Here is a 24,176-nt window from a genome sequence, read left to right as displayed (position 1 = left end):
ACTAGAAATTGGTTAAAACATTGGTTTCATGCATATGATTAAATGGATTTGTTTCTTACAAACATGTAGCTTGTCACTTCAGAAGACATGAACACATAAAGTGGGGCACTAAGGGTTAAAAGGTCTTAATGCACCAGATTCTCCAGAAGCTCATTTCTCTTCACTCATTTACTGTTCCTGAAACGAAACCATTCAGGATACCTCTCCTCTCCTCAAAGGGCAGGAAGTATGCAGTGCACTCAGGTGTGTGCCCAGAGGCTGCAGTCATCAGAGTATTAGTGGAGTGGTAATGACAGGGTGCTGTCAGTCTTATTCAGTAGAAGAAGGTCTGGGGACAGACAGGAGTCTAGATGTATCTGATTTAATAAGAGTTCTGTGAATAATTATAACAACCAGATGTGTCATAGGATACACCTATTTGTTCATTCTATTCTGTTAGTTTCCATTGTAAATATATTATCTGTATAAAGATTTTATAAAGCTGATGCAGCTCTTACACAGTACAGCTTCAGGTCTCATTTGTACTCCAAATTACTTCCAGATAAACAGTAGAAAGGAAGGAGAATTCACCATACTCTATCTTCTAGACCTATTATATGTTATGCCTTTTATAGGTTTGGGGGCAGTAAGATTTTACTTATTATTTTAATAAGAAATTCATTATCTAATGTAGTAATACATATTTCACAAATTAATTTATTTTTCACAATATTTATGAGACAGATCCAGCCGTTCCTCTGTGTAATCGCCAGGTGTCGCTGTAGAGTCGCTGTGATAAATCACTGAAGCCGCTCCAGTGTAGATCTAGTTCAAATCTCAGAGAGGGAAACCGAGGCACCGAAACATTACGTGGTGAAGGACTCCGACATCAGATCATCTCCACCGCGTCTCTACAGATCGCCATCGGCGTCGAGGAATATCTCTCTATTGTTTTCTTCTAAAACAATCTAAAACATCTCTAGCGACCCAGACGCCCGTCTCATCTGTTTTGTGATTGAGCAATATGGTGAGTGTGCTGTGACTTCAGAGTCTGTTTGTTCGCACTTGCTGCAGTGTCTCTATTTAGACCTCCACATATAGAATTAAGTCTGATCTGTCTATAAGCATAGCTTATCGGTGCACATCACTGAACTTAAATTTATTTAACTTTATTTTCACTGCATGTGAATGATATGAAACTGAGTTTACAGGTGTCTTTTAGTTTGATACACTGAAGAGCTGCAAAATAATCTCACATACATACGTAGCCTATGTAAAAACACTTGTTATATAATAGTAGCTAGTGTATAGGAACGAAATATATATATGTAAAAATATATATTTTATGTGCATAAAGATCAGTGCGCTCTTTTTTAAAAAACTATTGCATTGCATTCCTGGCAGGTCAATTCCATTAAATTAACGTCACTATGAAGTTTCTCAGCACTTAATAGGTGGCAACAAACCATAAAAAGTCAATTTGCATAGTTGGAGTGCAGCCTGCCTGTTCCTGTCATCTGCCTTGGTGGTCATAGAGTGCTCGGACCCCCATCCCACTCACTCTGCACAGCGGGTACATGTATTTGCAGGAGACCTTTGTGAAGTGTTTGGATGGGAGTCCTTACTCTAGACTCCAGCTCGGCTCTGCTTTTGATGCCCTGATTTTAGGGACAAAGGGGAACAGAGTAGCGTTCTTCTCCACTAGGCAGTAACCTTGGAAACCAGGGGCCAAAACAGGACCCCTGACCTATGGAGTCACTGCCCATTGTGGGAGTGGCTCTCAAGTGGAGCTGGTCAGAGGGCATGAAGCTCCTCCACGGGTCTCACATCTCCTTTCAGTTGCACAGAATGCACAAATAGGGAAACAACATGAAACAACACTTGAGGTGGCTTTAAGACCAGGCAGTTGGATGGCTGACAAAGGATTGGTTCTTGTGCAATTCACTTAATGTTCTTAGTGCACATGCAACCAAAGCAACAGATTGGCTTTATTTTTAGGGGTTTTCGGGTCAGATGATACTAGCAATAGAAGAGACTTCCTTCAAAAACAAAACTTACCGGACCCATTTTTTATAACAGCAATGTAGAATGTATTAACTTGCAAAAGAGACACAAAGCAACAGTGAGTAATGCTAATTTGGTGTAAGCATCAAGAGAGCAGGTGTGCAGCACGGAAGGCATCATTCAACGTTATCAGAAACTACAGCTGGTCCCTGCAGGGCTTTGGCTCCGCAACTAAACCATGCAATAGCATGCAATCACTTCACCTGTTATTGCTTCTATCCTGTATCCCTGTATTTTTGTACAGGCCACCTAATACCTGCTTTGAGTATATCTAAAACCTGGAAACTTTTTCAAACTTTTGCTAAAGTCATTAGCAGTGTTGGGAAATAACTAATTAAAAGTAACAACGGATTTCAGCAGTGACAATAGTTATTTTTAAAAAACTGTAGCTTATCCAGAATCAAGCTACCTTTAGCGATGTAGTGCAGTGTTTATTTCCATACATAAGGGTGTGTTCTAGTATTTGTTTCTGTTCAAGTTCATCTGTTCGAGTTGTCAGTCATTAAGTAAACCGCCAGCCTTGTTTTTGTGCCAGAAAACGTAGCTGGAATGTAGTTACATTTTTGCTAGTTGTCTGTAGTAAGTAAAGAAATAAAATAGTAGGGAATAATTGATTATGGGCCATTGATGTACCCACAGTGCAAATACAGGCTGTTACACCTCAGGTGTGCATCATTTTTTATAATCCAATGGCCTGGAGTCAATTATCCCACTTATACTACGGTTACCACACCTCACAACATTGTTCAGACGCTGTATTTCAAAGCATTCATCATTATAACACCCTTGAGCAGAGTATTAATTTCTTATGCATCTCATCCCACACCTTTACACCTTTAGTAACAGAGGCTTGATAACAGCTGTTGATGGCAGACAATTACAGTTAATAATGCAGTTATGAGATAGAGAGAGAGAGAGAGAGAGAGGGGAGTATTTTTGTACCCAAAAGTGAATTGAACCTGACAAAAATTTAAAAAAACCTCTCTTTGGAGATGTCCTCATTTGTAAAACTGGTATAAAAATAAAGTAAACAATTTTTTTTTTTTTTATTATAGAAATGCAAAGTTTCCTGTAAGGGGTAGATTTACGTGTAGCATTGGTGTATGGAGATAGAATATACAGTTTGCACAGTATAAAATCCATTACGTTTCTGGAATGTCCCAATTTAGACGTGTGTGTGTGTGTGTGTGTGTGTGTGTGTGTGTGTGTGTGCGCGCGAGTGTATGCATGTACTATGTGTGTATATTTGTATGGGAGAGTGGGAGAAAGGGAGTATGTTCTTTCTGTTCATAAACATAAATTTTGTGGCAAAAACATAGAAATGATTTGTCTTTTATTATATTGTTTACTATATTTATTAGCTTCCTTGTTGTTTTGGTTCTTTTGCTGTTGTAGGCTGTAAGGACCTTTGAAATCATTAAAATCATTTGGCAAATTGGTATGGCCATGTAATGTGGTCAAGACCTGCCTTAAACAACGTAAGCCGTGCGTTTCCCTGAAAATAACAGCACACCTTAGAACGTTCATCAGCTACAAGCATTCAACACCCCCATAGTATAAATTAACAAATTAAATCAAAACATTAAAATAAAAAACAAATAAATAATTACTTTAAATTACAAATAGCTTAGTTTCTTAGTAGCTTCCCCAACAGGGTATTTCAGGTTGCTCATAACTACATGCCATAGAGACCCTAACCACAGGACCTTGGTGAACACAGTGGGCTTTTAACCCAGGGAAGACAAGCTAATCGCTGTAATCATCCTGCTCCTCTTCTTCACCTCAGCTTGCTGGCTCTCTGTCCCATGAACCCCTTTCTGACACTGCATAGAATGACTGGTGTAGGATTAGGATTAGTCAGCTTTCTTTCTCAGGACAACATCACACGTGCTCACACTCCCCATCAGATTCTCCTTTTGCCTTCTGATCCTTTTATCCGTTGAGAGACACGTCTGTCGTTGTAATGAAAGATTTGTGATGATGGAGAACAAATAGAAGCTCTGATCCTGCATCATAACGAAAAAATAATCAGGACGTCATTTAAATTTCCGTAATGTATTCTGCTTGGCCAGAAGTCATTCTGGACTGTGTTTGCCTTCATGCACATACTGTAGTGCTGATTGACCTGATTCATGTGATTCTTTTGATATCGTACTGAACAAAGTGGTTCCACAGCAATCTTTTGGTTTCATCATGTCTAGCAGTCTACTGCTTAGAGAATCGGACTGTTTCTTACACTGAAGGACTGCTTTCTTTAACTTTGCTTTTCTTAGAGGTTTTGTTTAAGGTTGATGGCAAAAAAGAACTGCGTAAAATAGTCTCGACCGCCAATGTTTATATCAGGTTTCAGCTAGCAAGTTTTTTCATGTGAGTCTATTGTCTGTTGAACAGAATGAAGAATGCAGTTTTTTTGTGGCTCTTGGATTGACATAATGAGGTAGGCAAGGCAACTAATGCTCTTGCTAATAGAAAGGATCAGTTTCATTCCCAAGTAGAGTTGACTTAAGACAATTTGTTATTGGAAAGTTTAAGTTGAATTAATTGTGATCCTAAAACCTTACTTATAGGGATGCACGATAATATCGGCACAACATCGGTATCGGCCGATAAAAGCTTAAAATGACAATTATCGGTATCGGCCGATATTAATATTTCTGCCGATGAGCCAAACCGATATTCTCCAAGTGAAATAATTGACCTGTTTTTCAGATGTGGATGTCTGTCTACATTTGTAAAATAATAAATTGATGGTAGAATCAGTACAGAAGAGATACATGGATTTCTCTTCAGTAAAATTAAAGTTTAAATATATCAGTATATATTTGTATATATATCGATATCGGTATCGGCATCGGCCAAAATTATTTAGAAAATATCGGCATATCGAATATCGGCCAAAATCCAATATCGTGCATCCCTACTTACTTACCAAGGCTGCCAATATTTTAAATCTACATTTGATTAAAAAAAAAAAAAAACTGGAATATGTTTCACAAGAAAATACAATTTCAGTTTTTCTACTTCAAAAAATTTGATTCAATGTGTTACTAGACTTGCTTTGTAAATGTTTGAGAATTTTTTAAATGAAAGTTGTTGCTACACCAGTTTTATTCAGAGCATTTATATATATATATATATAAATGCAAATCATTTAACCCTAGGTTGTTCATGCAGGGGAAAATTTCCTGCAAACATCCATTGTTTTGGATTAAATATCTACACCAATCAGGAAGTAATTATTTGTGTCACCCATAGCTGACATGGGTTCATATCCTCCTCATCAAATTTCCAGCAAATCATAAGCAACAGAATGATATCAATAACAGCCCTTTGTTTCCCTCACTCACATGTTTCTCATAGCATTAAACAGGTTGTAATTCAAAACTACTGGGAAATCAGTTTGCTGTTTTTCTCTGAAGTTCTTCTAGTCTGCAGTATAGAAGAGGATCCAACTCTAAATCTTGTACTTATTGTTTCTTTTTATAGCTGAATCATGGCTGCTTTCCAGAAATGTACACAGTTGTGTATTTTTTGTTTTTCCTGAACATGCTGCTACTATAGAAAAAGTAGTGTTGGTTTGGGTAGAGTGTTTTTCCACTCACAATGAAATATAAACACCTGGTTTGTTAGGTTAAGATTATATTTCTTCTAAGGAACACAATCATTTGCTTTCGTGATGGACAGAGGTTGAGGAAACAGGCCCGGGTTTGTTAGAAGTTATATAGATAACTGTGAGCAGGCTTCAAGGCGATGGTTGAACTTATGCAATCTTCTAGACTGACTTGCCTGAAGTGAAGAGAATATGCAACACTGTATGTAGAAACATGACTGGGGCACTCATTATAAAGTCTGCTTCGTCCTTCAGTAGCTATTTATTTTTTCTGTTTGATCTCTCTGCCAGCCTGCAAGTGAAATAACCCATATGTAAATATGGCCTTTCCAGAAACCTCCCTCCCAGAAAGAATGTGTTTATCTGCTTGATCCCTGGCCAAATGTGACGTACTGTACTTTGGTTAAAGTGTATCGTAAAAGTCAGCTGAGGCGTACCAGAGGTGAGACTGGCCCTTTCTGACACCTGGAACAAGATCCCTCACGATCATGTGAAGAGATTGACTGATAATGTATCAGCCGATACCACAATCTTTTTTTTGTGTGTGTGTGTGTGATAACCAACATGACAATAATCATTGTATTGTTTCAGCTTTTGGCACAAATATCAGAGTGAAACAATATAAAGATGCATTATGAATATATATAAATATATATAAAATAAATATATATATATTTATATAAATATAAAACAAATATATAACATAAATAAATATGTTGTTGAAATTAATACTGAGAGCAAAGACACACACACACACACACACACACACACACACACACACACACACACACTCACACATATATATATATATATATATATATATATACTCTATAACACATTACAAATAATATATTTTGGAAATTAGCACAGTTTTAGCACAATTAGCACAGTTACTACTATTATCAATATTAATTTATCATAGACATACTGTATATACATTTTCAGGTATTCATTAAGAATAGTATACACACACACACACACACACACACACACACACACACACATATATATATATATATATATATATATATATATACATACATACATGTGTGTATATAGATAGAAATTGTACTGTTAAATATCTATAGCTAACTGTCACTTTTAGTATCAATAGCTTATATATATTATCAATAACTATAATAAACAATGTATGATAATCAAATATATAACTATAAAAATAACTATACTTAATAGTCAATGATCATGAATACTGCTAAGAAATAATAATTTTAAAAAAATCAGTCAAACCAAATGGGTCTCTAGTCACGTGGATACCACAAGAAACAGACCCGTTTGTTCTGTGAAATTCTCCTGTAGAACAAGCCCCTCATTTTTCCAAGTGTCTCCCACCAGCTTGATGTAATCTGACGCTCTGGAGAGCTTGCCAAGACTGCCTGATGTAGCCTTCAAGACTAAGCCTATTGTTTAGACACACTGCGTGACAACACAACTTGTTTCCTACTGGAGACCAGGTTCTGCGATGAACTCCTCCATCACAACATTCTTTGGCCCAAAGCAAACCGAACGATTTTCTCTTATACTGGATTCTAACAGTTAGTCGGTTACACATTAGCAGCATTCAATATCACTGCCTGTGGCACAAGTAGTGTGCTTCACATTTGTCACAGAACAAGCAGAACAGGTTCTTCCACACCGGCACCATAGAAAGACACGCTTTTTATACAAAAGGGAGAGAGGGGTGATCAGTGAACCTGTGGCAGGAGAGAGTAACCAGAGACATTCCCAGGGGTTTTCCTGGCCGTAGTCTGGCAGCAGGACCGTAGGAGTGAAGGAAGAGATGTTTAGCTGCTCATGGGGAATTTGGATCTGTCCTCAGCGGCACTAGGAGGAAATCAAACATATGTGCATTTACTGGAAGACAATAGAGCAGCAGCAGCACGTTTTTCTCAGGTCAGCATCTTGTTTTTAATTTTCTTTTATGTAGCTGAATTTCATTGTGTGCTTCTCTCTAGTGTTTGTAGCATCATTAAATAAGAACTGGACAGGACGTTTGTCTCCAAATACTGCCTCACTGTGATATTCAGCTCTCTCTGCCTCACAGAAGGCTCTCTGCATCATAAAAGATCCTCACAGCTTACAAATCTATTATGGTTCAGGCTGATTAACTTCTATTCTATTTACTGTCAAGAAAGTTGGGAAGTGAGACTCTTTGTAGCCTTTGGGAAGCTTATTTGCAATTGAAATACACTGCACCAATTTCTTTAATACGGATGTCAAATGAAAACACAGCATGTTTTTTTTGTTTTGTTTTTTTGTCAGTACAAATACATCCTCATTCCCTGAAGGGACAACATTGTTATTCCAAAAACAAAACAAGACAAAAAACTATTGCGCAAGGGTGGCATTGTTCAGATCCCTGCTTTGTGTTCAGAGACCACTGACAGGGTTTAAGTCTTCCAATCATGGTGTGACAGATGTGTATTGTCATAATTAAAGGAAAGCTCTGGGCTAAATACAAGCTATTGGACATGTTATGACAAAACAAAAAAAATATTCTGACTCACACTTCAGTGTGTAAAAACAAACAACAATCATGTTTACAATAATGCACTTGTAACGACAGTCTATGGGGCAAGGTATCAATTTGGAATAAAAGGTCAAAATTTCCACTGTTTTCAAAACATCATACATGTCATTAACAATGATTGGAACCAATATTTGTATGAAAAATAGTAATCATTGTTATGCTATTTTTTGTAACATACACTGACATATCAAAGTTTGGGAGCATTATGATTTTTAAGTCTATTACTGTGAAAATAGCAATACTGTAAAATCAATCTGAAGCTTAACTTGCAGTTAACCCAGAACATTCCTTTAATAACCCAAGATGATGTCATGACCTTGTAAGCAAAACTGATTGTGCAGTAATATGCAATAATGAAAACTACTTCAAATGCTTTTTTCTAAGAAATCCAGTTTCTCTAAATCAGATTGTATTCCTCACATCATATGTTTTATAAAGCTTTACTATTTCTGCACTACTGCCCAGCTCCAAGTCTGATCACTTATTCACTGATGTTTATTTCTAAAACAGCAGATGACATTTCCCATAACTTGTGTAGATTTGGGTTGGTCTTTCTCTGCACTTTCTTTTTCTTTAGGTCTTAAATCAGCACACCAGTGTAGACAGACATAAATCTAATATTAATTATTACCTCCACAGAAATGTTTACCCTCTAATCCAACTTATTTTCCTTAAAGAATGTGCCATTCGGCTCAGCTCACAGGCATCGCACTGAAAAGGGTCAGATAAAGAGAAGGACTGGCTCATATTAGCTCAATGAGAAAAGTACACAGAAAAAGAGCTGTTTAAACAAAGGAACCTGATGCCCTTCCTCACCACTGACCTTTTACAACATTACACCTGGACTGTGCAACTAGTTGTTCATTTTGAAATGTCAGTTCAAAATGCAGGCTGCTTTTAGAAGCCTGATTTGAATTCCATACCATGTTATTTTGCCTAAAAAATTAGAGAAGAAAATGATTTAGTCTAGGCCTGCTTAAAATGTAAAACATATTGACTGGTTTTAGACAACAATACGGGGATCCTATGGTCAGGGAAAACTGGAAAATAATTTAGGGAATCCAGGTCCAAAAAAAGCACTCCGCTATAAAATCTTTCCTTTCTGAAATAGTTCATAAATTGTTCTTTGTTTACGATCTCTATTCTCATTTAGGAATCACAATCTGGAAAAGTCATGGAAGCTCATTGGTGTGGCAAGCCTGATCTACATTTGGTTCATTTAAGGATTTAAGGACTGATCTGCTGGCACTGTCACAGGAAATTACACATTTCATTCCACAGACATTACCAGTCAGCTTTCCTTCATGTATCGTCAGTCAAAAAACAACACACAGGGCTATTTATTCACTCATAGTTTTCTGGTCAATGATTTCTGTTACATCATAGGCGCCATGTCGTGATTACTATCATTTAGCCAGAGGCCATAGACAAACCTAGACAAATCCTTCTGCATATCATTGCATTAATGAACATGACCAATTGGCCCTGAGGGCACAAACATTACACAGACACTTTTCCAAAGCCTAGCAAGCTGCCTCAATGCCTACTAACTACCCTCCCAACCGGAAAGTGTTTCATTGACAGCAACTCATAGGAAAAAAAAAATGTATAAAGTTAATTTTAAAATGTAAATTTATATATAACTTTTTGTCATCTAATGTTCACTTTTTAGAACACTAACAATGCTATATAAATGTTACCATTTCTATATATATAATTATTAGCCAATCTCAAAGTGAATATGATTTTTTACATACTGTACAATGTTGTTGTCTAAATCCACTTGTATCATTTAAAATGATTGATTCGAAATTTTAGTGTTTATTTTATTTATATTTTTTTAAACAAATCACTTAACATAAAGCATTTATTGGTTTTCCATCCAACAAAACATAAAAATAATTATATTTTCTGTATTAGCCAGAATTTTAATATCAGGGTCCATAGTCTGCCATCTTTCTTTATTTTTTTGCAAAGGATACATATCATAATACCTTATAACCGACCCTTTGCAATGACTCTTCCCCCTTAGTTACTGTTGCTACAGAAAAAAACAGAGCAGATTACGTTTGGTATGAAACAAAGTCTCAGCTTTCAAATTTGGTCATTTTTTTAGGAAATTCAAACAATGACAGATCGCTGTAGCTCCTCAGTTCAAGTGATATTTGAACCTATATTCTCTTCCTCTCTTAACACACGTGCAGGATTTGACACTTGGTTCTGCTTCAGACCACATTTCCTAATTTTCTTGCATACATGAGCATACAATACCTTTGTTTTTTTAAAAGTTAATCTAATGAAATGCATACTTGCTGATTAATTTTTTTTTTTTGTATTAATTTCTTTTTAAAAACATCTTTATTTAGAAACTGATATAAGTAGCAGTGGTCATCAGAAATTGTTCATAATCTTAAAAATCATTCTGATTGACATATTCAGCTCATTAACTCTAAATATTAGCTTTCAGTGTGCCGAAGATCTCTGTGGGGCCCTCAAGCCATTATTTTGTGACATTTCCTTTCCTCTATGCCCTCTCTGTCTGACCCTCAGCCTCTAACCCTGAAGGGGCAAGTTTATGGCACTTTCCCAATGGCCCGACTGAATGGTCCTGTACTCACTAAAGATAATGTCTCTAGTGTGCATGCCTGTGAAAAATGAATGGTGCTTCTATGGCAAAATAAGACCTCTAACAAATGTGATGCAATCCCTATAAAAAGAGCCAGTGTTAAATTAGGGCCTTTCAATGAATGCAGTCGCCACCATTTGACTTATCATATATCACAAAGATTCATATTCAGCCAAATGACGCTAAATTGGTGAGTAATGACAGGGAATTTTGGCACAATTGACTCTTTACTGGGAGTTTGACTGACAGGCGATCTGACCAATCATAATGCCGAATCTGCCATTTTGTCAAACAAACAAAAAAGACAGAAGAGTAAACTTGAAATATTGTGTGTACTGATGTCTTTCCGCATTTGAAATAAGATATCCTCTGATGTTCATTCATATTTATTTTGTGCTCTAACTAGTAAAGAGGAAGAGAATATAGGTTCAAATATCACTTGAACTGAGGAGCTACAGCGATCTGTCATTGTTTGAATTTCCTAAAAAAATGACCAAATTTGAAAGCTGAGACTTTGTTTCATACCAAACGTAATCTGCTCTGTTTTTTTCTGTAGCAACAGTAACTAAGGGGGAAGAGTCATTGCAAAGGGTCGGTTATAAGGTATTATGATATGTATCCTTTGCAAAAAAATAAAGAAAGATGGCAGACTATGGACCCTGATATTAAAATTCTGGCTAATACAGAAAATATAATTATTTTTATGTTTTGTTGGATGGAAAACCAATAAATGCTTTATGTTAAGTGATTTGTTTAAAAAAATATAAATAAAATAAACACTAAAATTTCGAATCAATCATTTTAAATGATACAAGTGGATTTAGACAACAACATTGTACAGTATGTAAAAAATCATATTCACTTTGAGATTGGCTAATAATTATATATATAGAAATGGTAACATTTATATAGCATTGTTAGTGTTCTAAAAAGTGAACATTAGATGACAAAAAGTTATATATAAATTTACATTTTAAAATTAACTTTATACATTTTTTTTTTCCTATGAGTTGCTGTCAATGAAACACTTTCCGGTTGGGAGGGTAGTTAGTAGGCATTGAGGCAGCTTGCTAGGCTTTGGAAAAGTGTCTGTGTAATGTTTGTGCCCTCAGGGCCAATTGGTCATGTTCATTAATGCAATGATATGCAGAAGGATTTGTCTAGGTTTGTCTATGGCCTCTGGCTAAATGATAGTAATCACGACATGGCGCCTATGATGTAACAGAAATCATTGACCAGAAAACTATGAGTGAATAAATAGCCCTGTGTGTTGTTTTTTGACTGACGATACATGAAGGAAAGCTGACTGGTAATGTCTGTGGAATGAAATGTGTAATTTCCTGTGACAGTGCCAGCAGATCAGTCCTTAAATTCAATAATTAATGGGACACCAAATACATTTTTATGTGTAAACTCATTGTCCAGAATTAGTATACTACTTACTGCATAGTATACACTATATTTGTTTCTTTAAATATTTATATTGATGTTAAAAATAATATTAGACTAATGTTAGGATTATAATCAATATATCACTTTTTTATATATATATATATATATATATATATATATATATATATATATATATATATATATATATATATATACTCTATACAGCAGTGTTCTGGCAAATGTAGTCACCCAGGAAAATCCATGCTGCATATGGCAGAAATAGTAAGTATGCTAGTATGCTTTTCCAAACATCACCTGCTTGTCTGTGCTGGAACAAGGATGTGCTGGTCTGTGCACAAAAATGTGTAACAAAGCAAGAATGAAGAAGGCAGTATTAATGTTAAGAGCCAAATAAGGAAGTAAACTTCTGATATTTTTAGAGATACATCAAGTTAGACAGGGAACTGTCTTGATGAGAGAGACTGCAGGTCTTAACTTGATTTTTAGAAGTATGTTTGGAATTTGAAGGATCTCTGAGACCTGCTTTAGCTTTATATGCCTTTAGCCAATGTATATGTTTTTTAGGGCCAAGACAATATACTCTATTGTAAATATCTGGGTCAAATAATAAAGGAAGTATATTGGTTCAAAAGTGGTTACATTAGTGACCACAAGGTCCCTAGAAAAAGGATTTACTTTATCATTATTAGGGCTGACGTCATTTAAAGATTTTTCTAGTCAAACAGTCTCGTTAATTTTTAGTATTTAGTTGACAAATCGGACGTTTATATGAATAAACCATATAATTCACATTAATGAGCCTTTAATTTCTTATTGCCTATAGCCTATCAGCGCTCAAGCGCATCCATAAAACAGCAAGAGGACTGCCTTAACGGAACTTAAAGGAACTTTGCTGTCGTACCATGGGTGCAGCAGGTCAAGTGATATTACTCAGCGTCTGAAAATAGTCCCAGCTAGGTAACTTCAAATAAGCCTATATTTTCAGGTGCTGCGTAATATCACTGCACCTGCTGCCAAGGTATGACAGCAAAGTTCCTTGATTATGCCAGAATGACTAGCCATATCGGCCTAGAAAATATCAACTTTTCAATTTCAATTAGTATGATATGTAACTACAGATGAATCAAGTTTTAAATAGGAAAAATATAGAAACTCTTCGGTTATTTTTAAGTGAGATGCTAACGGTCTAATCAGATTCAATGATCTATGCTAAGCTAAGCTAAAAGTGCAGCCGCCATATCCAGAGATCGGCTGAATGAATCCGAAAACGGTAAAACTCAACTGTTTAACTCTAGGGGAGTTGGATTTTTATATTTAAAAACCACTCCATACAATAACTCATTTTTGTAGGTTAACGTTAAAGTAAGCGGTCATGTAATGTTGCTACTACTTACATGTTTCAGATGATGAGCCACATTTGATGTCGATGAACAAAACGAATGTTTGGTTGTCCGATGTACTGTAATTACCTCATAGACCAGCTGTTAATAATCTGTCCTGCACAATACGTGACTTTTCCACTTCCTCTGGAATTCATTTTTTTCTGCAACTGAGGGACTAATCAAATTTTGATTGACTAAACCTCTTCTTGTCGACTATTAGGGGCACCCCTTATGATTACTATTATTACATTGAGAAGCTCTGACTTCCTCTCGTTGGGAAATGTTTTCACTTTTATCCAAACTCCCGGGTAAATTTGACTCCTCACAAAAAACACCAAATTTCGACTCATGGATGTCCTTTGTTAAATTTACAGTCATTAAATAATGCAAATAAAGACATTTAAAAACAGCATCAGAATGAGGAAATAAAACATTTCAGGTGCTCTTCAAACTCCCACTGTGAGGTAGACCGGCGTCTAATTAAAGCTTTTCCGTGGGGGGAATATAAATGAGAACGTGTGTAAGGGCCACTGGCTCTGAAGGGCCCATCTAGGCAGTAAATCAAGCCTGGTCTCTCAATTCACTACAGGCTGTTCAATGTCTGAAGCAATTAAGGAAAACGACTGGATGCAACATTTTTCCTGTCCTTCAGGGTTTGTGGACACTTTTAAAAAGGTTTTAACCCTTTGCTAACCCTTCCCTCAATTCCTCAGCTCACTTCATAAAAATTCTACCTTTTTGTAACAGACCACAGACATCACTCGCACAATCTCTAGGGTTGTCAACGGATTAAAAAATGTAATTTAATCTATTACATTATACATTTAGATTGACTAGCCACATTTTTAATAAGAAAATTGCAAATAGTCACATGTATAATAGCTTAGAAAAACACCCAGATGAATCCATGGATACTAGGACAGCTGAGTAAATTGTTCCATTTAAGGAAAACGTGTGTGTGTGTGTGTGTGTGTGTATATATATATATATATATATATATATATATATATATATATATATATATATATATATAGGTCCTTAATGTTCATAACTGTAAGCACTTTAATATTCTGTCTAATCAAGCTAAACATCAGTTTCCTGGTTTTTCTTTGTCAACATCACTTCATTTGACTTTTAAAGCTGCGGTAGGGAACTTTTGACGCTCTAGCGGTTAATAAACAGAACTGCTTGCATCTTGTGGAAGAACATCGTAGCCGGAACTACTTCTCTCTGTTTATGTCTATGAAGAATCACAAAGGTACTGGGTTACTCCGCCGCGGTACCCCCGAAGCAATCGAAAATAGTCAGAATATAAACACTTATTATAGGTGTACCCTAGTGATTCAGGACAAGCTGAAAACACGGTTTGGAAAATGGATTCACGGTGTACTCGCTTATTATATAAATTTTTCTACATTTTGAACACAAACAAAGTTACGGACCGCAGCTCTGATTGTTTGATTTCTTACCGGGAGCGGATGGCTTTCTGCAAATGGCAATAGGACCACTGGGAGGAGCCAGAGGAGCTTGATTTTTTTCACAGATTATCTGTCTCATATTCTACTGTCAGGACATAATGACAGGGTTTAACAAATATGTAAAAAATATATTTTTTACACAAGTTACCTACTGCAGCTTTAAGAGGAAGTATCTGAACATAATCGTGGCAGACACAGAATCCTATACACTTATAATCATAAGGGATATAAGCATAACAGTCAGTATTTACTCTTGTTGCATTAGAATACTTTACTATGCTTGCCTACAAGACGACCACTGGCACGGCACCAACTTACCTAAACTCACTGGTTAAATCTTATGTGCCCTCCAGAAGTTTGCACTCTGCAAGTGAACAACGCCTTGTGGTACCATCCCAAAGAAGTTCAAAATCACTCTCACAGACCTTTTCCTGGACTGTGCCCAGCTGGTGGAATGACCTCCCAATCTCAATTCTGGCAATCATAATGGCACTTGGCACTACAAGTCATGGCATATTTAGAATTAAAGCTTGAGCAGATGCAGGTCTTGTGCAGTAAGTGTTGTAGTTAGCTGAGTGCTGTCATGGCAGAAAACTGAGGAGATCTCAGCCACATCTCATGCATAAAATCATGAGGTGCCGTTTTGATCTTTCTGTGGGTAAAAGCCTGAACTTAAGTGCCACACTTTTTTGCCTCTTCTCTAACTATTTACATAATCACTCTTGTAGCCAAAGGCTGAATTTTGTTGATATAAGGAAGAGACTGCTGTGCTTAACGGTACGTTTGTAACCATAATGTGCTGACCTCTGGTGAAGCTGTTAATACATTGCAAAAATAAAAATAAAAAATTGAATTGTTTTTCCAAGAATTTTATAAGGAAAAACAACAACATTTGTTTTCAGAGAATTTATCTTGAAATACATTATCCTACATCTATCTTATTTTTCTTTCTCCATTTGCAAATAGTTTTTTTTTCTTTTTTTGAGCATAAATATTAAGTATAAACAAAATTTAGTTATAATAAAATTAGTTGAGGTTTTAACAAGTCTTAACAATTAGCCCAAGGATGAAGAAGATGATGAAAATAAAAGTAGGTTTATTAAATAAATCCATAGACTGACAAACTGCAAGACAGCTGTGTATTACACAGACAATACCAGACAAACGAAAGATCACACAGCAGCTACTTTAATACAAGACAAATAAGGATTTTGTTTTCAAGATGTTTAGATATATTTCATAGAAAACAAGACAAAATTATTGATTTAGAAAATTATTTTACAGTATATATTAATACTGGAATTTCAGTGCAATAAATGAGTTCTATGAATTTTAATTACCGGGACTTTAATCGTGCTTCAGCATTCATTGAAAATGAAAGCCCAAGAGATGCTGCAAGCTTCAAAAAATGATTTCACTGGCAACACTAATTTGTATCTGTCCAGGATATTAAACTTTTGGATTTTATGCACTATAAAATCATTCTGTAACTTCCTGGACAGAGGAATACCTCTCTTATCTGTGTAGATGGCACAGAAGCATAAATAAAAGAAAAATGTATAGTAATAATAGATATAAAGGATAAGGATAAAGGAAACACTCAGAGACGCTCTCAGCGTGACCCAGAGGTACTGAGTAGTGATCTGGTGAAGTGCTAGAATATTTTAGACCTTCAAGCAGATCCATTTCTCTGCATCAGCTTCATGCAGTTCAGAATTAGGCCTAAGTGTTGTTGAAACAAGGTCATTGTATTATTGATGACTTTTTCAGAGTGCACTGGCACTTTTTCAATCAGGTTATTCTTTAGTTACAGAAATGAGTCTTACTTGTATATAAGACAGAGAGTTTATATATATTTGGATGTGCTTGTAGATCAGTGTACTGTATATACGTACATAAGCAGAAGCACTTGAGTGCATTTGTCTTTACGGGTGTTTGAGGCCAATAGCCTACATTTATAGCAATCAGAGAGAAGTTCGTGGAGGTGAAATCAATAAGATCTTAATGAGGTGCTCTGGAAAGAGAAAATTGATTGAGAGAGAGTTAAAGAGAAACAAAGAAAAAGAAATAGTGAGGCACAACTAAACAGATATACTGATAATACCAGACCTGTTCAGAAAAAGGCAGCACTGAGTGTATAAGTAGTTCAACTTCACTTTGAAGGAGAGGAAATGTTCTTAAAGATTAGTGATTACCAGAGGAAATTTATTAATGCAGCAGTATTGCAGCGTAAATTTAAAAGGGGGGGGGGTAGCATTCCAAAGGCATCTGCCCTCATTTTCAGGGTATTTGGCTCACGAGAGCTTTTATCATCGCAGTTATATAATATTATTTTTTTTAGACTACATATATGAACATGTGCTTATAAGTAGCTGACATTTCAAGCAGTGACAGCAGTCTCCAGCAGTATGACATCATCAAATTAATAAATGATGTAATTAGTGTTTAATCTTAAAAATGTCTTGTTTCTTGATGGGAAACACAAAGATGTATGCAACCAGAGCTTCTTGAAATGTCAGAATATTCTGCAGATTCAAGGATTCAGGTGTCTTATTTGATCTTCTGAAGGGGTTTTCATAGTTTTTCATTTCCCTTCTTTCAATTTAGAGATCCCAGTGGAGCCATTTGATCCTGTAACTAATGGCGACAGTCCAGGCCCTGTCCTTGAACCAGGACCCCAGCAAAAGCATCTGTGCTGGTTATTCAGCGTCCACTGTGGCATCAGGCCGCTGCGTCATGGGAAGTGTAGGCAGCCTAATCGAGAAAGCAGACGTGTCACCAACCAAGAGCAACAGAGCAGTTCCACAAGTGCCAGGACGGCAGAACCACGGCCAGATCAAGAAGGGTTTCAGCCAGAGAGAGCTGCTTAACTATCTGAACATAACCAAGAAGGAAGCAAAGGGCAGCAAAAACATCATCTCTGGGACATCCTCTATCAAGAGAGAGGAGGACGACGTCTACACTAAGGTCTGCCACAGGAACGGAAAAGAGGTTGATTTGGGAAAGAACTCACTTCCTATAGGTGGCAAGTTTGACAAGGTACACAACTGTCATAGAGTTATGCTTCAGCCATGCCATGTCAGTTACAGTGATTGTGATTTTCCATGTTTGTCAAGCTCAAAATGACTGGTTTGAACCTCTGGCCAATGGCAGACGCAGGGAGTGTTTGGAAAGCCTGGCTAAAAATAGTTATTAGTTTTGCTACTGTGTTTAAAGTTTAAAGTGGTGCAGAAATTACGTATTTCAGCTTTATATGTTTTATAGGAGCAGATTGAAGTGAACTGACATGTACATGTTTAAAGTTGAAGACCACTACCAAACTAGTATTGTTATTTTATTTTATTGTCTATCTTAGTCTTTTTTATATATATCACAGAATATCTATAAACGTAAATCAACATCAATTTCATCGCATTTTATGTAAACCCAGTCAATATAATCAGAAATTAATGTCATATTTTGCTGTCATCAACACCATATAGATACGTTGTTAATTTTTTTACAAATTGGATTTAGTAGAAGTATTTTCTTTCCTTCTTTATTTTTTTATTATTTTTAATTTTTATATACAAATAAATAAACTGCTTCAGTGTGACAACAGAGGTGTCATTTAAAAAAAATAAATAAATAATAATAATAATAGTAATATGGTAATTCGGACATGACCTGGAAGCAGCATTTTATTAATATAAAAATGTATATCATTTCATTAAGGCATGTAAGAAAAATAAATACTTTTCAGTGGTTGTTTACCACTTTGTAGGAAAGTAAGGATGAATTTATTATAGTTACTGGCTTTTTTGCCCATCAGCACTTACTTTCACTAAGTATTCAACAAATCTTAGAAGGAGCAGGTGTTAAAAACTCACTTTACAACGTCTGTGTCAAAACATGATAAATAGGTTCCTCGTTGTGGTTTCAAAGCCTGTCAATGAAATGCAGAAATCATGACAATGTTTCCAATCCGACTCCTTAAAAGCAATATTTCTTCTTGAGGCACGTGTAATTTATTGATAGGTGTGCTCCCCACAGTCTCAAATGGAAATAAATCATATAAACTGTTCAGGCCAGCAGCATGTAGACTGACTGACTGGTTTCTGCTGGCTAAATTTATCTCTGTAATCAAATATGGTCCCCCTCAGGTGATGTTATTGTGCATGAAATTCAGCGAGACCCAAGAAATATGGAAGTAAATGTGGTCTACATTAAATTACGTGGCTCCAGTATTTAAGTGTAGATCTATTCTCCTGATGCAAATGTTGCAGTTGACTTATCCTTTTCATTTCACAGCCGCGTTTCAGGCCTTCTGCCTTTAAACCAGTCACCCCGAAAAACTTCAGTTCAATGCAGAACCTCTACCCCTCCAAGTCAGAGGAATCGGAGAGCGGCTTAACCAATGGCATGAATCTGTCCTACGCCAAAGCAGCGGCTAAATCGCTGTCCACCTCTTCCTCGTCCTCCTCCCCTTCACGGCCAGGCACGAGTGTCAGCAAAGGTGTGCTAGCAGCAGCCCGGGGCCTCAGCCAGGAAGAGGAGAACATGTCTGACTCAGGGCACAATTCCATGAACAGCCTACCGCCTTATCGGCCGCCTTTCCGTCCTCACTTGGGACAAATCAGTGCCTCTATGGGTCACATCAACCACATCGGCTCACTAGATCGCACCTCGCTAGGCTCCAAAGGAGTCGCTTCCACAGTCACAGACATGTCCTGTCAGAGTATGGCTATGCTGAACCGCCTGCAGTGCTACGGAAGCGAGGCCCCGCCACCCTACGAACTGTCGCACTCTATGGAGGACGTGGTGAGGGACCTGGAGGACCGTCTGCAGGAAAAAGAGCACGAGCTGCTTCAGATGAGGAGGAACCTGGATGAGAGCGAAGACGCCGTTGCACAGGTCAGCATCTATAAGAATGATTGTTTTTATGTTTTTAACATCTCTTATGTTCACCAGTGCTGCACATTTTTAAAACAAATTTACTGTAATATTGTGAAAAATAAGTTTTATTTTTTAATACATTTAAAAAATTAATACATTAAAATGTCATTTATTCCTGTGATGGCAAAGCTGACATTTCAGCATAATTACTTCAATCTTTAGTGTCACATGATTCTTCAAAAATATGGTGATTAGTTGCTCACGAAACACTTATTATTATTATTATTATTATTATTATTATTATTATTATTATTATTATTATTAATGTAGAGAAGAGTTATTCTGCTTATTATTTTCTTGGAAACCATAATAATTTTTTCCCCAGGATTCTTTGATGAGTGAAGTTCAAAAGAACAGCATGTTTTTAATTAAAAATATTTAGTAACATTATATACGTCTTTACTGACACTTTTGGTAAATGTAATGCTTACTTGGTGAATTAAAGTAAATATATATATTTTTTTATAATTATGTTTCATATTGTCTTTTAAGAGATTGAGCTTTGTTTTTTCAAAAAAGTTCAATACCTTATAAAACAATACATTTAAATAATTTTAAACATTGACCATTAACAAATAGTACAACTAAAAAAAATAAGAAAACCTGAAAATACTGAAAAATAAAAGACGAACTGAAAATAAAACACATTATTATTCTTAAAAAAACAAAAACTAGATTAAAATTCAAACTCCTTTTTCCCTGCTGTAGGTTTTTGAAGAGAAGCAGCGGCTCTGGGAGAAGGAAGTGACAGAACTGAAACACCTGTACAATGCCAAACTGCGCCAGGTATCCCAGCAGTCCCAGCGTTCACAACGAACCCTGCAGCTGCAGCTCTATAAGGCACAGCAGGAACGTAACCGGCTGCAGGAGGAGCTGGATTCTGTCAGGCTGGAGTGCCAGACCCTCAAAAGTCAAAGCCCAGCATCACAAAGCCAAAACATTAATCCCCAGCTGGAAGAGACCCAATGGGAGGTATGCATTAAGTCAGAGCTATCTATCCAGAGCTCTAGGGATTTCAGAATAGTTTCGAAGAGATAAAAGAAAGAAACAGATTTTAGTTACAAGAGAAACATATCATGTATACTTGGTTGTTTATTCACACTGAACATAAATCAAAATGAGATGTTTAAGTCTGACTGTCCACACTCACATTTTGCATGTAATCAAATTACTTTTCGGACTACAAACAACTTAATGGATTTAAATCAGAAATGTATTTTTTTTTAAATTATTATTATTTAGTTGCTTTTCTGAGCAAAGCGCTGTGTGCCTTAAACAAAGGATAGCAACCGTCCTTGAAAGCCTTGTTATGAACAGTCTTTTCAAATCATATTTTGTCTTTGTGTATTGTATAATCTGTAATAAATAACTAAACTCTACTGCTCTGATAGGTCTGCCAAAAGTCTGGAGAAATCTCTTTACTGAAGCAACAGTTTCGGAACTCTCAGGCAGAGGTTACACAGAAGCTGAGTGAAATCTTCCTCTTAAAGACTCAGCTGCATGAGGCACGCAATCAGATCCGGAGCAAGGATGGTCAGATCGACATGCTGCAGATGGCCCTACAGGGAGCCCGACGGAAATGCCCCTTGCCTGCTTTCGAGGAGCATCGAGCTGATACGGGTGAGAATGATGGAACCAGTGCTACGCAGGAGCGTCTCAGAGCTGAACTGCTGCTGGAAAGGCGACAGAATGAGGCGCAAGCTTCAGCTTTTGAAATGGAGAGGAGGACCTGGCAGAATGAGAAAGAGAAGGTGATACGATACCAGAAGGAGCTGCAGGCCAGCTACCTGGTGATGTACCAAAAGAATGAGGCCTTAGAGAGAGAGCTGGCAGTGCTGAATGTGGGCAGGTCAAGAATTGAAGAGGTGGGATCAGGAGGCGGAGATGAGGGCGGGGCTTTACAAGAAGTGAAACCGCCCACTGGTCTACCGTGGATAGAGAGGATTGAGTCCTCTGAAATTTGACTTTGCAAATGTTCTTTGGCATCAGAAATTACATTGATGACAATAGCTCTGGCTCCTCAACCCTCTTTTGTCTTCTGAGACAATTTTTTAAACTTAATAAATAAACTATACTGTATAAATTTGACCAAAAAGTGTACAAAACAGAGGAGCAAGCTGATGATGGGTTTTGCTTTGATAAATGTGGATCATCAAAACATCGACTCATCCCAAATTTTGTCTGGGATGATAAATTATATTTGTTTTTGGATTCTAAAACAGTCACAATGAGTGTTCTAGTACTGTTTTATTTTCATTGATTCAGTGGTATATTCATGCTTTAGGTACTGAATATTGTTCATCATGATAGTTCAAGCGGACGATGAATCACAATCCAAACATCTCATTTTTTTTATGCTGCCATTCTTTAAAGTCTGAAATGAGAAGTGTGCATTCCCTAAAATGCATGTTGCACTTTAAAAACACACAACTTGTAAGTTTAGAAAAAAATATATAGGTGTTTTATAGATATATGTAAAAAGCAGATCCATACAGAAGCATTTCTGCTACTATGTGTATTGATGTGCTCTGGTGGGCTTTTCTATTCTTTTGTCCCAAGATGTTTATAACTGCATGAATGTGAAATCAAAATTTGAAATCAAAAAGTCGAATGCCAATTTGTGCATAGAACTGTTGAAAAGTCATTGATCGAAAGGGTAACATTAGATCCCACGTTATTATATCTTCATATAGCAAACTAGTCTGTGACTTGTTAAAACTACTTAATTTCATCTTCCATTTCATGTATTACTTGTATAGATTTATACTATACTGGTATTGTGTTCTTTACCTCAAAGTCACTTAAACTTGCCATTTTTCCTTACGTTGACTGAAGACTGTTTCCCTTATTCTGTAAAAACAGCTCTATCCACCTTATTTTTCAATCCTTGAGAAGTTTTCTGTGAATGTGTGAGACTTCCAGTTCATTGGCCGCTGTATAGGGAAATAACGAGAAGAATAACAATGTACAGTAAATAGCAAAACTGTTTGCACTACAAACCAGTGTTTTCATAATTAAGATAATATATTCAAATAATATGGTAAGACACACCAGTTTGCAATATCAACCAGCAAAACGAGCCGTACAGCTAAAAATAGCTAGCGAATGCAAATGACACCGGAAGCCAGACACATAAAACTGATCGGCCGATTTTACGGGAAAAATAAGGTGTTATCCAGTGTCTTCCAGTTATAGTGCAAAATAAAAGTTTCAAATGTGTCTTCCAATTAGTGGTTTCTTTCACATGCACTATATTTTATGTTAAAAAATCGTACCTTATCTAACTTTATTTATAACCTTAATTCATTACCATCTCTTATATAGATTAATTAATCTATTATATAGATCAGCAATCCAGCCTCATAAAAACGTTTACTTTTATGATCTGATTTGGCTGAGAATCTGTAAAATTATACGCACTTCATTTAAATTTAAAGTGACTTTGATTATCTGTAAACATCTGTAAACTATGCCGTTTTAGAACTTCTGCTGAATTAGACACACCCCTTTCTACAAACACTGGTATTTTTACCTGACATTGAAGCTTCACAAGCGATTTAAGCTTTTGAAGTTCCCTCCAGTGATGAAAATTTTTACCCATGTTTACTCATGTTGCGTCTTTGTTTGTTCATTTTGTTTGTTTTCCTAACCCCTTTTGGACAACTGACTTTTGCAAACTCACGAAAACTAGGCCAAGATCATCTATCATCTAATCAGCCCACTAAGAACATAGAAAATGATTGACACACAGAAAACGTCTTCTTATTGGCTAAAAAAAAATTCATATTTTTTCATGGAGTTGGATAATTTCATGCATACCATGCATACCATTCTATAAAAATATCTAGTCCTTTAAAACAACACTGACATAAGAGCGGTTTGGTTTACTATTAATCAGATTAACTTGAAGATTTTTTTTAAAAAAAGTAAAAAACTAAAGAAAAGGTAATTTAACAGTGTAGCTGAAAGCATAATAAAATATAAAATTAGCCCAAAAAAAAAAAATTAACAAACATGTAAAGGGCAGTTTTGCAAAACCATGTAGGCCTCCTACTTTTAGAGAAAGCATGTGATAGGCCCCTGCACACCTGCTCATCAGATCCAGCTCTACGGAGAGGAATTTTGTGCTTGATAGACCAGA

At 36.3% G+C, this 24,176-nt stretch overlaps 1 protein-coding gene across 2 annotated transcripts; it reads left to right on the top strand.

Moving 5' to 3' along the window:
- The first annotated feature begins 798 nt into the window (after positions 1-798).
- LOC128026911 (NEDD4-binding protein 3-A-like) lies at positions 799-23,255 on the top strand. Of its 2 annotated transcripts, none has more exons than XM_052614177.1 (5): positions 799-1,006; positions 17,708-18,139; positions 19,391-19,993; positions 20,744-21,007; positions 21,427-23,255. In XM_052614177.1, the coding sequence occupies exons 2-5, from the start codon at positions 17,741-17,743 to the stop codon at positions 21,997-21,999; spliced, it is 1,839 nt and encodes a 612-aa protein (XP_052470137.1). In that variant the 5' UTR covers positions 799-1,006; positions 17,708-17,740; the 3' UTR covers positions 22,000-23,255. The 2 variants fall into 2 exon arrangements, with proteins under 2 accessions (XP_052470137.1, XP_052470138.1); XM_052614178.1 differs by lacking the exon at positions 799-1,006 and adding an exon at positions 7,252-7,564.
- Positions 23,256-24,176: the final 921 nt, after the last annotated feature.

Source organism: Carassius gibelio, chromosome A14 (genome assembly GCF_023724105.1).
Source record: "Carassius gibelio isolate Cgi1373 ecotype wild population from Czech Republic chromosome A14, carGib1.2-hapl.c, whole genome shotgun sequence".
In the NCBI taxonomy this organism is placed as follows: Eukaryota; Metazoa; Chordata; class Actinopteri; order Cypriniformes; family Cyprinidae; genus Carassius; species Carassius gibelio.
This window is presented reverse-complemented; position numbering and strand designations above follow the sequence as displayed.